Here is a 15,026-nt window from a genome sequence, read left to right on the forward strand (position 1 = left end):
TTGCTACAGAGAATAACATCAATCTCTCTCACTATATTGTCCCCTAATACCATCACACTTTTTTCTTGGCTCTGGCCCTACCTGAATGGCATCCAGGACCATTGTGCCATGGGCAGTTTATTCAATCCAACCCTGCAGCTTCATACTCATCCATACAAGTTGAGAAAAATCCTCAACCTGTAAGACAATTGGCAAAGGTTGTGGATCCAACACTCTTGCCCTCTGGGTCCCATTACGTGCCTCACTCACAGTCGCTCCATCCTGCCCCTAACCACTGGCCAAATTGGCCGATCCTATCTTAAGGGGTGCGATCATCTCTTGGAATGAATTGTCCAGCTAACAATGCATTATTCCAATGTGCTGCAGTGTCTTCAGCTCTGCTTCCAGCCCACTAAGTGAAGCAAACTTCATATATAAAACTGCAGCACTGTTGCCTGGATCACACCAGCATCCAGAATCTTCCACACTCTTCAGTCACAGCACATCATGTGCCTTTCCATCTTACTGTGTTTTAAATTAATTATTTTAATTTATAATTCATAACTGCTACATCTCCAGGTTAAATACAACCAATGAATAAAGATGATACTCATAAAGAACAAATTGCAGGGGTAATTAAAGGCTTTGAAAGACATCTTTTTTCAATGTCAGTAACATACACTCTTCCCATCATCAGTTACTTGAACCAAGCAACCCATGGCTTTCCTACAACATCATTGTTTGATTCCTATTTACCTTCTCAAATTTACACACACACAGGCCTGGGCCTCAATTTCACCTCAACGGTTGCATTTCGAAGACAAGACAGCAAAAAAATTCAAAGAGGGTGGGTAGTGCAAGACCAAAGGGAGCGGTATTAGAACAAAAGTCAGGGGGAAAAATGCATTTGGGGAAATGGGAATTGGAGAATAATGAACAGTTGCTGACCAAAAGTGAAAACAAAGTCAAGATAGGAAAAACAACATTAGCAAACAAAGAAAGGCAGAGGTTGGGGTCTGAAACTGCATAACTCATGTTAATGTTGAGAAGCAGTAGAAGTCCCAAGTGAAAATTCAGGTGCTATTCCTCAAAACCACACTGAGCTTTACTGGAACAGTACAGCAGCCCAAGGACAAAAATGTCAAGACTCCACCTTTCTATCAGACTAAAAAGACAAGTCATGGAAGCAAAGGATCACTGATTTAGACTGAATAAAATGTTCTGAAAAGTGGCTACCCAATCTGTATTTGTTCTCTTTGTTAGAGAGCAGATTGTATTATGTGCAGGTATTATAAATTGAAAGAAGTATAAATAAATCACTAGTTCATCTGTCAAAGTCCCTCATGGCAGGCTGGTCCAGAAGATTAAGTCACACAGCATCCACAGCAAGTTGGATTCAAATTTGGCTTGGTCACAGAAGACAGACGGTAATTGTAAAGGGGCATTTTTCTGACTGGAGTGTATGTGATCATGGTGTTTCATAAAGTCATGGGAAGGAAGGGTTTATTGAGATTGACTGAGGTAGTGGGACACACTGCCAAGGAAATTATGCCTTCAGAATACTAACATAAAAGAGAAAGCTGTGTTAGTGGGGGGGGGGGGGGGGGGGGGGGGGGGAGGGGGGGAGGGGAATGATCAGTTGAATACAGAGGGTGAAGGATTGGAAGACATCTTATTGTTTCCTTACTTGTTCTATTAACATTCATTTTGGCTTTGCAACTCCAACTTTTGCCATTTAAAATCTATTGTGTTCCAATCTGACACAAACCTTCCCTTCTGATCTTTTACCAATTCTGTCACCTTTTGTGTTATGTTTCAAACTTTTCCCAACTCTGTTGAAACTTACCCGAAGCATTAGCACTGTTACTTCTCCACTTACGGTTGCCTAACTTGCTGATTGTTTCCAGCATTTTCTGCTTTTATTTCTGATTTCCAACATTTGCAATACTTTGCTTTAAACATGGATGAATTAGGGAGAGGAATGTGGATGTGGGTGCAGATTAATACAAAGTGATCAGAGATGGCTTTACCTCTAAACGTAACACCATGTAACATCGTAGCTTAAGAGATGATCATGCACATCGGTTCAAAAGGTTATTTGAAAAGAAATAAAGGGATTTTATGAGAACTCTCGAGCAAAGTTGGTGCAGTAATGAAACATTCAGGTCAAACTCCAGTGCACTTAATTTGTGAATTTCACAGGGCCCAAATAAAAATCAGGTGTGCTTAGCATCACAAGCAAGTAGCAAAATGTCACAGAATGCTGATCAAATCGAGCAAACTTTGGCTAAAGTTTAATTTTAATAATTACAGTGATGATTTCAACTTTCCATCTCCAACGGTGCACAAGCAAGCTGCAGCTTTGATGCCCTCGCAATTTCATACCTGTAAATTTGTAATAAATCAACAAGTGTCTCAAGAATTTAAATACTCAACAAAACAATATCGGATTCACTCAAATGTGCACATAATCAAAAGTGCAGCTTCAAGTAATAGCTTTTGAAGGGATGGTTTCAAAGAAAACAATGTGCAAGGAAAATATTGAGCATAAACCACCCGATTCAATAAATTGTTTTCTATGATTTGTAGATTAAATACATTATGGTCCATCACACCTGAACAAGTATTTATTTGAAATGTAGGCAAATTGTAACGTTTCTTCATCCAACAAGAGACCATTTACTTTTAAAAAAAGTCACCAGAACAGTTGACCTCCGATGGCACTGTTTGGAGAAATAAAACTTTGCCTTCAGTTGCAACTGCCTGAATTTCTTTTACTCTTCCTCCTTGCATTTTAAAACCTGTAGATGATAGCAATATCCAACATATTGCTCATTACTTATATTTTTCAGTGGGTCCCTTCTGCCTTCTACAAATCTCCAACTTCCTTTTTTCTTAAAACATTAGTTTATCAGATGTGGGTGTCACTGGCTAGAACACCATTTATCGTCTATTCTAGTTGACCCAGAGGAGAATCAAGAGTCAACCACATTACCCTGGTTCTGAACCCAAATGTAGGTCAGACAAGACAAGGATGGCAGATTTTCTTCCGAAAAAGGACATTCGTGAACCAGATAGGTTTTGATAGCAATCAACATTAGCTACATAGTCACCATTAGACTAGTTCTTTTTTTAAAATAATTTTAGTATTTTTAATTGAATTAATGGAGTAAAGCTACATCCCCAGAATGTGAACATGAGGTTCATTACTAATCCAGTAGCAGTCCCACTATGCCACTGTGTTCCCAGAACATGATACGTAAGTGACACTCTCAACCTCTGACCTTTAAAACAATCCCTGTGCTCCTCGTGTCTGCAGCAAAATGAGGCCAACGTGGAGCAGAAATGAAATGAACACCAACATCAAAATGCACTAGAAAAAATAAACTGGCACAGGTAAGGCGAGGGGAAGTTTTAGGAAAGAAGGTTTGTTTTGCAGGGATAGCTGGTGCCTGGATTTGACGCATGAAAGGGAAGATCTTGGTTAAAAAATAACAGGCTTCTAATTGTAACTGGCAGAAAAGTCAATAGGTCACCCACGTCTGGAAAAGGCAAAGATTCACAGTATCAGCATCCCAAATCCAGCAAAGGATGATCAAAGCTTTAGGGAGAAATTGAAATATGAAAGAAACCTAGCAAAGGGGAATATAAAAACTCTACAAGTACATAAAAGAGTTGACAAAGGGGACTGGTAATTGTGGCATATTCAGATTTCCAAAAGGCATTCCATAAAAAGTGCCACATAAAAGATTACTGCACAAGAGAAAAGCTTATGGCGTTGGGGATGATCTCTTAGTTGGAGTAGAAGATTTTTGATTAGATTAGATACCCTCCAGTATGGAAACAGGCCCTTCAGCCCAACAAGTCCATACCGACCCTCCGAGGAGTAACCCACCCATTCCCCATATTCACCCCTGATTATGGGCAAGTTAGTTTGACCAATTCACCTAACCTGCACATCTTTGGATTGTGGGAGGAAACTAGAGCACCCGGAGGAAACCCTAGGCTGGAATCGAACTTGGGACCCTGGTGCTGTGAGGCAGCAGTGCTAACCACTGAGCCACCATTAGCTAAGAAACAGGAAGCAAGGATTCTGAATAAATAGGTCACTTTTAGATTGGCAAACTGGAAGAGGTGGAAAGAAAAGGGATCAGTGTTGGACCTCAACAATTTATGGTTCACAATCTTGATTTTAGCCGTGTTATAGCTAAACGTAGTGTTACAGAAATAGGTAGGAAAATAATGTTTTCGGAGGTTACAAAGTCTGGAAATGGGTGTAGAGTAGATAAATACATTAAAAGTAGATTTGTAAAAAGAGTGGGCAAAATATTAGCAAGTGGAGTATAATGTGAAAAAATTGCTCATTTTGGCAGAAAGAATAGTGGACGGCACGGTGGTTAGCACTGCAGCCTCACGGCGCCAGAGACCCGGGTTCAATTCCCGCCTCAGGCGACTGACTGTGTGGAGTTTGCACGTTCTCCCCGTGTCTGCGTGGGTTTCCTCCGGGTGCTCCAGTTTCCTCCCACAGTCCAAAGATGTGCAGGCCAGGTGAATTGGCCATACTAAATTGCCCATAGTGTTAGGTAAGGGGTAAATGTAGGGGTATGGGTGGGTTGCGCTTCGGCAGGTCGGTGTGGACTTGTTGGGCCGAAGGGCCTGTTTCCACACTGTAACGTAATCTAATAGAAAATCGGCTTTTTTAAAAAAGTGGAGAAACAGGACTGCGCCTTTGTACATAAATGGCAAAAACTTGGCATCTAGGTACAGCATGTAGTTAGAAAGATTAATGGAATGGTGGCCTTCGTTACAAGGGAAATGGAGTACAAAAGCAGGAAAGTCTCACTCTAACTATGTAAAGCTTCAGCCAGACAACACCCACGTAAAGTTTTTGGCTCCTTAATTAATGAGGACTTTACTTGCATTTTTATCAATCTTGACCAACAGGATTACTTATTCACATTAAATGCTCCTGTCTGGAAGGACTGCTTCTTCCCAACAGATTCTAGGAGCTCTGTATTTTCCCCAAGATCCCCAACATCTGTAAGCTCTTAGGTTCAAGCTCTTGAGTAATTTTCCAGGCATTCAGCAACATGAAGTTACACAAAATTTTCAATACAGCATCTGATGCTTCATTATTTTAGTATTGCATACCATCTAGGGTGAGGACCATTAACCACCTCAAAGAGCACCCAGTATCTTTGAAACTATATTTTTGCAAACTCATCTACATGTTAACTAGTTTTATTTAATGACCTTCCACTATGTTTTACCTCCGTTTTGTTTCTGCCCATTTGTCTCCCTCTTGAATGCAGCAAATTCTTATTGGATTTCTGCTCCATAAATTCAATACATCTACAAGGGCCACATTCCTGCTATTCTTCATGGATGAATCTATATATCAAGTTTTAACAGGCAATCCAACAATGGAATCATTATTATCCTCTCCTAGTGAGCACACATGAAGTATTCCACCTGGGTTTGGAAAATAGCCATCAGGGGTATAATCTTGCAGCTCACTGATATTAAAATTAATAGTAGTACCATGGTTGTCAGCCAGGTTAAGGTCAACTTCCTCTGCAAAATTCAATGCTTGATGCCACTAAATGCCTCCCAGAAAATTCAAGACTAGTAAAGTACAAAGTCAGGCAATCACCTGCTGGTTTGAAGGATTGACAATTGCAGTCAGGAGGTTATGGCCCAATGAATCGAACCTGACGAGTCTGTAAAACACAAAGACAAAGACAGTATCATTCACCCCAAGCAAAGTGCATTTAATAGGCAGAGACAAAATCAAAACCAGTGATGGTACAAATGAGAAAGTCTTCAGAAATCAACTTTCAATAAATAAAGAAACTCAAAAACATCTACAAAAAAACATACCAAGTCATTCCATTATAAGAAATTGAGGAAACATTTTTTTCATTTTGGGTAAATCTCTAGCACAAGTTCATATATTCAATTGCCAAATAATAAGATATTCATATTTCTCTTATTCCTTAAATTACAAAACAGAATCATAAAATGATTACAGCATCAAAGACCATTCTTGACAACAGCAACGAGTCTAGTCCCACTCATTCCCTGCCCTATACTGTTGCAATGTTATTCCTTTTGGTGGTTATTCAATTCCCTTTTCAAAGTGAGAATTGAAATCAACATCCACCACACAGATGAACACAAAGCACACTTCTACATCTAGAAAAGACAAAAGTAGAACATTTGGTCTGAGTGTCTGATTCTGATAGCTAACCAATGAGCTCTGTTGGGTAGTATACAAACATGGGCATCAGCTGAAAGCAAGATCAGACTTGACTGTGCAGGAGTTGCCCACTATCTACACTATCCAGATACATAACCTGAGTAAAGTATCAACAGTCTGGCAGCATAACTCTACTGCATCCATTATTTTTGTGAATTAAACAATTTTGCAATTTAAATTATTTGGCAAGTTTCACAACAATTTGGAATCAAGCTATAGCATTACGTAATTGCACCTCACTTAACCAGCAATCTGGAAATTAAGAATTCAAAGACGGACATAGCGATATTGGAAACTTAATAAATTTAGTGGGCTCGCTCTAAACAAAAGAAAAAAAAAATGACAACTAAGATGCCAGATTGCACTATCAGCCAACTGCCACCAAATGTGTTTCTGGGAGAAAACACTTGGCAACCTTTCCTAGTCTGTGCAGAGAGTCACTCCTGTTGTTCCACGTTATGTTACTGAACCTTAATACTCCTCAATGTGTTCTTACTGGACTGCCACCGACTTAATAACCAATTCAACCAATTACTTCAATACAACTAAGGGAAGATGATGGTCTCGTGATATTGTCACTAGACTATTAATCCAAAACCCTATGGACCTGATTTCAAATTCCATCATGGCAGATGGTGGAATTTTAATCCAATAAATATGAATTAGTCTAATGATGGCTATAAAACCATTTGCAACTGTTGGATAAACCTATCTGGTTCACAAATGATCCTTGGAGAAGGAAATTTGCCACCTGGCCTACATGTGACTCCAGACCCATGGCAATATAGTTGATGCTTAACTGCCCTCTAGACAATTAAGGATGGGTAATAAATGCTGACTTGACAGTACATCCACAGAGCGGAGAAACTACGCCATGATCTTTGCAGCCTTCAATAAGTCATTAATGACAATGAACACTTTGCCAAGATCATCCCTACAGCCTCATACACTGCAGGTAAGGATGCCCTTAGGCATGTTATATGGGCGAGACCATGCAGATATTATGGCAACGGATTAATGGGGGACACCATGCAACAATCGCCAGACTGGGATTTGCCTCCCAGTCAGGGAACATTTCAGCAGTTAAGGACATTTAGTCTTTAACCTTCAAGTAAGCATCCTCCAAGGCAGCCTTTGAGATACACAACAATGCAGAATCGCCAAGCAGAAACTGATAGTCAAGTTCCATACCCATGAAAATAGCCTCAACCATGATCTTGGGTTCACGTCACGGTACATGTAACCCCACCACACTGTTCTGTTCCTGTAAAATCTTCCTTGTTATGAGCTCTCTACCTTAATTAGTTTGTACAGTTCTGGATTACTTGTTACTCTGGCTCGACTCTCGGCATGCGACATGTTATTCTAGCTATTTGGTTTGTCGCCAGCACCACCTTATTTTAAAATTTTTTTGTAATTATCTCTGCCTCAATAAATTGGATTATAGGTCATCCCTTCACTTGTTATTCAGCTGTTGACACTTTACTCACACCATCTGAAATTTTGATCATCAGCAGACACTTACTATTCAGCCTCTCGACACTCCACTCTCACAATTTGTAAAATCTTTTGATCTCTCTGCCTATAAATTATGTGCCTGTGTGCTGCTCTGCACTCCACCCAATGAAAGAGCAGCAATCTGAGAGTTTGTGATTTTAAATAAACCTGTTGGACTAAAACTGGTGTCAAGTGACTTCGAACCTTGTCCAACCTAGTTCAACACTGTCACCTTCACATCATGACAAGTGATGCTATCAATAAGGAATTTTTACAAAATCTTCCAAGGACATACAACAATGACCATGGTGATGTTAAGCCGTTGAAACACAAGTGGCCTGCTACAGAATAATTCAACACTTCTCAACCAATTCTCAACTAGCCCATGCAGAACTCATTATTCCGCAAATATTTTCTATTTATGAATCTAACAATCAGTTAGCAATATACCTCTAAGACTGTAACAGAGATAACTGCAAGTAGCTCTTTCCCTTTCATTATAATAAGATCCATGTTAAAATTCTAACTATTTCTCACTCACCCAACTAGAAGACATTATTTCAATATGTATACTCCAAGCAGCATTTACTTTGAGTAATTGTCTCATCCTCAATTTGTTTGCCAAATAATAAACTAGATTCACAATGAAATCAGACACAGAATGTCAAAACAGATTATGTCGAAGCTTGAAGAGAAGTCATAATTCACTCAAATCATGAACTTTGTTCTTCTCTCCACAGAAGATGCCAAACTGGAGTTTATCCAGCATGTTCTATTTATATTCCTATCACTGCCATTTGGAAAACTGAAAGTGTTTTTTGCTTTGAGTATTCCTTTTTTTAAAATCTCCAAGGACGAAGTTCTCATTGAACCTCAATTCATGCCATATCTTTCAGAAATGCATTTTTGCGAAATGCTCCAGTGTTTCAATTGTAAAAAACAGCTCTTTTGATTGAATATAGTCAGCTCAACTGCAAAGTACATAATTTTAACACAAGGTTCACAACATAATACAGCAAAATTTACTTTTCTGGAAGCAAATATAATAGACAGCCATCAAGAGACATCTTTATGCATACACACCTGACCCGCTCCATTTCACTCGCAGTTTTCACCACTGCAAATGGCTCTCGTCGACTCCAGTCCCAGAAGTGGATCTCATTTGCAGTAGCTATCAATAGGAGTTGCGCCATAGGATGGAAAGCTAAAGATGCTATGGCCACATTATTCTCAGTAAACCAACTCTCACTGCCTCCCTGAAAGAACAGCAAATCACTGGAGAACATTTATCGTATAAGTATAATGCTATCATTATAATATCCAATGTCAAACCCTAGAATTTATTTAGAAGCTTGGAAAAAGGAGAATACAACATTTGAGGGATATCAATTTTATACTTGGCTCCTGCCAAGTTGATTGGTCACTGAGATAGTGACCCAAGGCAGTCATCCATGAGTCAATGCCAGAAAACGGCCAGCATACAATCTTGGCATTCAATCAAGGATCTTTCAGTAAAATCTAACCAACAACTAAAGCAGTTATCTATCATGCCACTCACGGTTTCATTCTTCTGACTGGCTAATTACTTCGGACACTTGAATCATTATTTGCTGCAATGAGCAATCAATTATTTTCTAATCTGTAGAGTCTATCATCTGCCTCTTGCACCCGCGCAAGCTTAAGTTTTCACACTTACATGCAAGTCCCATATTCGAACTTCCCCATCCAGACATCCAGATGCCACAAGCCCTTGGATGGTGGGATGAAAGGTCACACACCAAGGTGTCCTTCTATGACCCACCAGTGAATGAATACATCTCCCAGATTTAACTTCAGTGATGTAAATATTATGATTTACATGGGTGGAAGCCATCAAAGTCCTAAACAGATTTAAAAGATAAGTCAAGCACTAAATGGCTATTAAATGTACTGGAATGTGATTTACAAACTGAACAGTGGTTTACACCCGTTGTCTATAATTTTTAGGTTTAGTCACCTAAAATAGCAGATCGGTCACATTTACAGATATTCCATCCATTGGGAAATACATTGGGAAATTACAGGTTCTCACTTCAGATCTTCACTCTATTGCACATTTAATTCAGTTGTAATTGAAGAAAGCATTGCATAACATTTTTTAAAAATCAAAAATATATTTGCATGCATCGTGAAAAACTGAGACATGCATAATTACAAATAAGCTGGAGGGAAGTGGAAGACGATGGGGGTCAAGCTGTTATTGACTTTTTGGCTAGGTGTTGAACTGTTAGGTTCTGGTGTAAGTGGCAGTACACCTGTAATAGTGTCATCTATAATCTCCAAGCAATATACCCAAACCAGATAATAGACAAAGCGAAAAGCTTGGAAATAGTTAATACTTGTTATTATGAGGGCAAATAATCAAATAATCATTTTAAAAGTATTTTTTAAAAGTGGTTAAACAGCCCTATGGCCAAGTGCTCTGTTCACTACTGCTGAACCAAAGGCCACCAACAATTATTTATGTTGACATTACTTCTCACAGAACATTTTAAACCAAATGGTATTAATACATGCTTGCTACTCACAACTTAATTCTGTCACTATTAGTTTATGTTTTATATATTATAGCACAAAGAATTAACTAATTTAGCATATTTGCTCCTGCAAGAATGTCTATGTCAGCATTTGTTTAATCATATTTGGTTGACAAGCCATTATTTTAAGAGCAAAGTTTTCAGAGCAAACAAAGCAAAACAAACAAAAAGCATTAAATCTACAGAACCCTTCATTTTCAGAGGTTTGCATTTCAAGTCAGCTTTAATAAATGTTATAAAGGAGGGCTCTTGTGATTCAGTGATAGCGTCCCTTCCTCTGAACTAGAAGGCCCACCTTCTCCAGAAAACATGCAATTGCATCTCTGAACAGGTTGATTCAAAAATACCTCACAAGGGTTATTCTGGTGCAGTGGTAGCTTCCTCTACTCTGAGCCCTGAGACCTAGATTCAAATCCCACCCTCTCCAGAGGGGTGTGCTGACATCTCTGAACAGGCCGATTAGAAAATATTAATAAATGGTATTAAAATAATGCAGACATAATTCATTAATACTGACTGGATTGAAATATGTTTTTTTAAAGTAGGCCCGCTTCCAAAATGACAAGCTCTCACCAACATAAAAAAAAAAGAGAAATAATAGATGAGTTTGCTTTGTGCACGAATAATTTCCTTCACTCCACCACTGATGACCATGGCTTTCGTTGCCTTGGCCCTGAACACCTAAATTGCCTCCCTTATCCTCTCCTCCTTTCAAGGTCTTCATTAAAAGCTACCTATTTGAAGAAGTTTACCTCTCCTAATATATCCTTCGATGTGGAGTGCTGAAACTTTGTATAATATTCCAACTTTAGGATATTTAGCTCCATTACACACAAAGTGAAAATTCAAGTTGTTAATTATTAGCCTCTTTATGGTATTACAGCATAATTGGCTGCCGATAAAGAAATAAAATATTCAATTACATAATGCCTTTCAACATAGGGCATTCCAAAGTGCTTTACAACTACCAAACACTATCAAGGAAATCACAACCAGTAATTTGCATATAGCAATGACCGACAAACAACGAGATGATGAAACAATCTTTGTTTCAGATGTGTTTGTTGAAAGATAAAACGTGGGCAATTCATGGCTGGGAAACATCCCTCTCTTCCTCAAGTAATGCATCAGACTCTATGTCCACCTTGATGGGCAAAAATCAACTGTCTCACCTAAAAGATAGCACCTCTAAGATCCTGTCTCTAAACTCAATGAAATTGTCAGTAAGGGTTCGGTTTCAGCATTATAGTATACGGCTTGAAGCTATGAATTTCCTGGAGTGCCACCAGTGGCAAGATACTGCCTTAACAGTGAAATACGAAGATTCCACTGAAGCAACCATAAAATTGAAAATCATATTGTCAAATTTGTTCCTAAATGAAAAATAGAATGATTTTAAAACCTATTCTTTTTTCTTTAACAATTAAGTAATAGATTCAGGAGTTAACATGGAATAATTTGATTTTATATCAGTCATTACAAGCAAATCAATCACATCGGTAGCTACCTGTCAGGGCTAAATGCCAGGAGGAAAGTTGATCGGGGACTATCTGGAAGCTCGACTTTCTGTAAAGAGAAAATCATTGACTAAAATCACAGTACTCAATGCACTAGAATATTAGCACTTTGTGGCACTGCTGTAACAAAACATTGTTCAGCAATCTGGGCATAATTTGCCCAATTTTCAGGTTTTACACTAGAAAGAATAGTTACAAAGTCTCAGGTAAAAGACACTAAAAATCACTGCAGCGTTAAATTTTACAGTTTCAGAAAGTCCTAGCCCTGCCTCATTGCTTGATTTCAGCCAAGACTGGAGTTATAACAGTGCAACTAGTTTCAGTATCCTTAGACCTGAAAATTTAAAAGCAATGTTCTGTTTTGTTTTAAAAGCAGCTGCCAACGTCAATCCAGCAAGCCATGTAAGGCCAGTTAAGAGAATCATACTCAATGGCCACTGGAATGCTTTGTGATTTGCACAGATGAAAGATGGAAACTCAGGTGAGATATGAGAGGCACCCATCACTAATGGAAATCACTAATTATGATTGACAGAGATAAAAACGACAAAACAAGGCACAGAGAAAACAAAACATTTACAAGCAGCATCATTGATCAAATATATTTGAGGAACAAATGTATTATCCCACATAAACCTGGACGAATCCAGCATAACACAAGTTGTAAGCTAAAAATCTCAACTTTCACATTACCCTTTGATGGAAGCATAGTGCTAGAATGGACAGAATTATGACACTAAAGGGGAGGTAGAAATTATTGCTGCTGACCAACCAGAACAGCACGTTGTTACCTGAAAGACTACAGACCAGGTGGTGGTACGAACAATTGGAATAGACAGCTAGTCTATTCAGCCAGCGCAGACATGGTGGGCTGAACAAACTCTTCACATACTGTAAATTTTTTTATGGTTCTGTTATTTCAGAAAGGCTTATGCATTTAAAAGGAGCACAATCCTGGAGATAAGAAACACATCCTACCAGAATTATATCAACAGCTGTTGCATCCTGAAGAGAGCTGCAATGTAAATACAGGTAAACAGGTTGGCTCAGAATTAAAAGGTAAAAAAAAAGAGTATGCTTCCATTCACCTGACTTTCCCATTGCATCCATCGCGTCTTGTCCTCCACTAGCTCCTCCAGACACCTTTGACAGCCCAGCTCCTGAGAGCCACGTTCTCGGCTGGTCAAGATTTGGATTGCATTCTTGCGGTCAATGCTCTTCATTGCTATCGAGCTCAATCTTCTGTAAATACAGCTTCAAGGGGCTGGGAACTCAAGATCATCAACTCTATTTTGAGGCCATAAAGAACACGTTGGACAACGGTCATTAAAAACTATGTGAGGAAAAGAAATGGATAGCATTAGTTTATATAGAGCTGCAGAGCACAGGGCTAATTTCAGCTAATTTCAATATGCTTTGCATTCTTCTATAATTCCTGGTATTTGTAAACCATAAAAATGTGAAACCTCGTTAAGAAACAGCTTGTGTTTAGTACTCTTAACATAATAAAATGCACCAAGAGATTATCAAAATTACTTTTGATAATGCTCCTGTACAATGAGCCAAATGATGAGACTTTAGGACAAAAGGCCAAAAGCCTGGTCGAAGACAAAACTTTCCAAAGCATCTTCAAAAAGGCAAAATACAAATGAGGTAGGCAACTGTACAAAGGGAATCCCAGACATTAGGGCTTGAGAGTGGAAGTAGAACTACAAAATATTGCAGCTATTAAAACCTGGTATATGTGAGAGGAGAGAACTAAAAAGGAGTGCATCAGCAAGTTATACAGTCAAAGTCCAACAGCATGGAGACGGTCCTTTTGGCCCAAACTGGCCCATGCCAATCAAAATGTCCATCCACACTAACCCCATTTCCTTGAACTTGGCCCATATTGTTCTAAACCTTTCCTATGTATGTATTTGTCCAAATGCCTTTTAAATGTTGTTAATGCACCCGTCTCAACCACTTCCACTGACAGCTCATTCCACATGCGCACCACCCTCTATGTAAAAATATTGACCCTCAGGATCCCTTTTATTCTTTCCCCTCTAACCTTAAACTGATGCCATCTTGTCCTTGATTCCCCAACCCTGGGAAAAAGACAGAGTGTATTCACTTTATCCATGCCTCTCATGATCTTATACACCTCTATAAAATCCCAGCTCAGTCTCCTACACTCCATAGCAAAAACTCCTAGTTTGTCCAACTTCTCCCTATAACCCAGACCCTCGTGTCCTGGCAATATCCTTGTAAATTTCTTTTGCACTCTTTTCGGTTTAGTAACATTCTTCCTCCAGCAAGGTGACCAAACCTGAACACAATACTCCAAGTGCGGCCTCACCAACATTCTGTGTAACTTCAAAATAACTTTTCAACTTCTGTACTCAATTCTCTGACTGATGAAGGCCAGTGTGCCAAAAGCCTTCTTCACTGTCCTGTCTGTGACTCCACTTTCAGAGAGCTTTGCACCTGAACTCCAAGGTCCCTCTGTTCCACTACACTCCTTAAGGCCCTACCATTCACCATGAAACCCCTACCTTGATTTGACTTGCCAAAATGCAAGACCTCACACTTATCCATATTAAATACAATTTGCCATTTCTCGGCCCACTTCCCCAGCTGATCAAGGTTCTGCTGCAATTTCTGATAATCTTCCTCACTATCCACGTTACCGCCTATTTTAGTGTCATCTGCAAACTTACTAATCATGCTTGTCCTTTCTCATCGAAATCATTAATATAGATAACAAACAGTAATGGGCCCAGCACCAACCCGTGAGCACTCCACTAGTCACAGGCTTCCAGTCCAACAAACATCCTTCCACTATTACCCTCTCCTTCCTACCATCAAGCCAATGGTGTACCCAATCTGACAGCTCCCCCTAGAATCTATGTCATCTAATCTACCACAGCAGCCTACCATGTGGAACCTTAACAATGCCTTAACAAAATCCATACAGACTACATCTACAACCCTGCCCTTGTCAACCTTCCTGGTCCTTTCATCAAAGAACTCGAACAAATTTGTGAGGCATGATCTCCCACACACACAAAGCCATGCTGACTACTCCTAAGCAACCCTGTCTTTCCAAATGCATGTATATTTTATCTCTCAATCTTCTCAAGTAATTTACCTCCCACAGATATTAGGCTTACTGGTCTATCATTCCCAGATTTTGTTTTTGCAGGCCTTCTTGAA

General features: G+C 39.2%; 1 protein-coding gene across 5 annotated transcripts in view; it reads right to left on the reverse strand.

Moving 5' to 3' along the window:
- LOC140493477 (activating molecule in BECN1-regulated autophagy protein 1-like) overlaps window positions 1–15,026 on the reverse strand; it is a 389,583-nt gene that overhangs the window by 342,911 nt on the left and 31,646 nt on the right. For 4 of the 5 annotated variants that reach the window (XM_072591949.1, XM_072591950.1, XM_072591951.1 and 1 more), the window contains 5 exons: window positions 12,917–13,161; window positions 11,819–11,877; window positions 9,432–9,615; window positions 8,819–8,991; window positions 5,633–5,699 (listed from right to left, as the gene is read on the reverse strand). In XM_072591949.1, the coding sequence (XP_072448050.1) occupies window positions 5,633–5,699; window positions 8,819–8,991; window positions 9,432–9,615; window positions 11,819–11,877; window positions 12,917–13,051 (618 nt within the window). In that variant the 5' untranslated portion in view covers window positions 13,052–13,161. Of the gene's footprint in view, window positions 1–5,632; window positions 5,700–8,818; window positions 8,992–9,431; window positions 9,616–11,818; window positions 11,878–12,916; window positions 13,162–15,026 lie in introns of those variants that run through there. The other variant, XM_072591952.1, reaches the window with a different exon arrangement.

The sequence above is a fragment of the Chiloscyllium punctatum genome, chromosome 22, assembly GCF_047496795.1.
Source record: "Chiloscyllium punctatum isolate Juve2018m chromosome 22, sChiPun1.3, whole genome shotgun sequence".
NCBI lineage: Eukaryota > Metazoa > Chordata > Chondrichthyes > Orectolobiformes > Hemiscylliidae > Chiloscyllium > Chiloscyllium punctatum.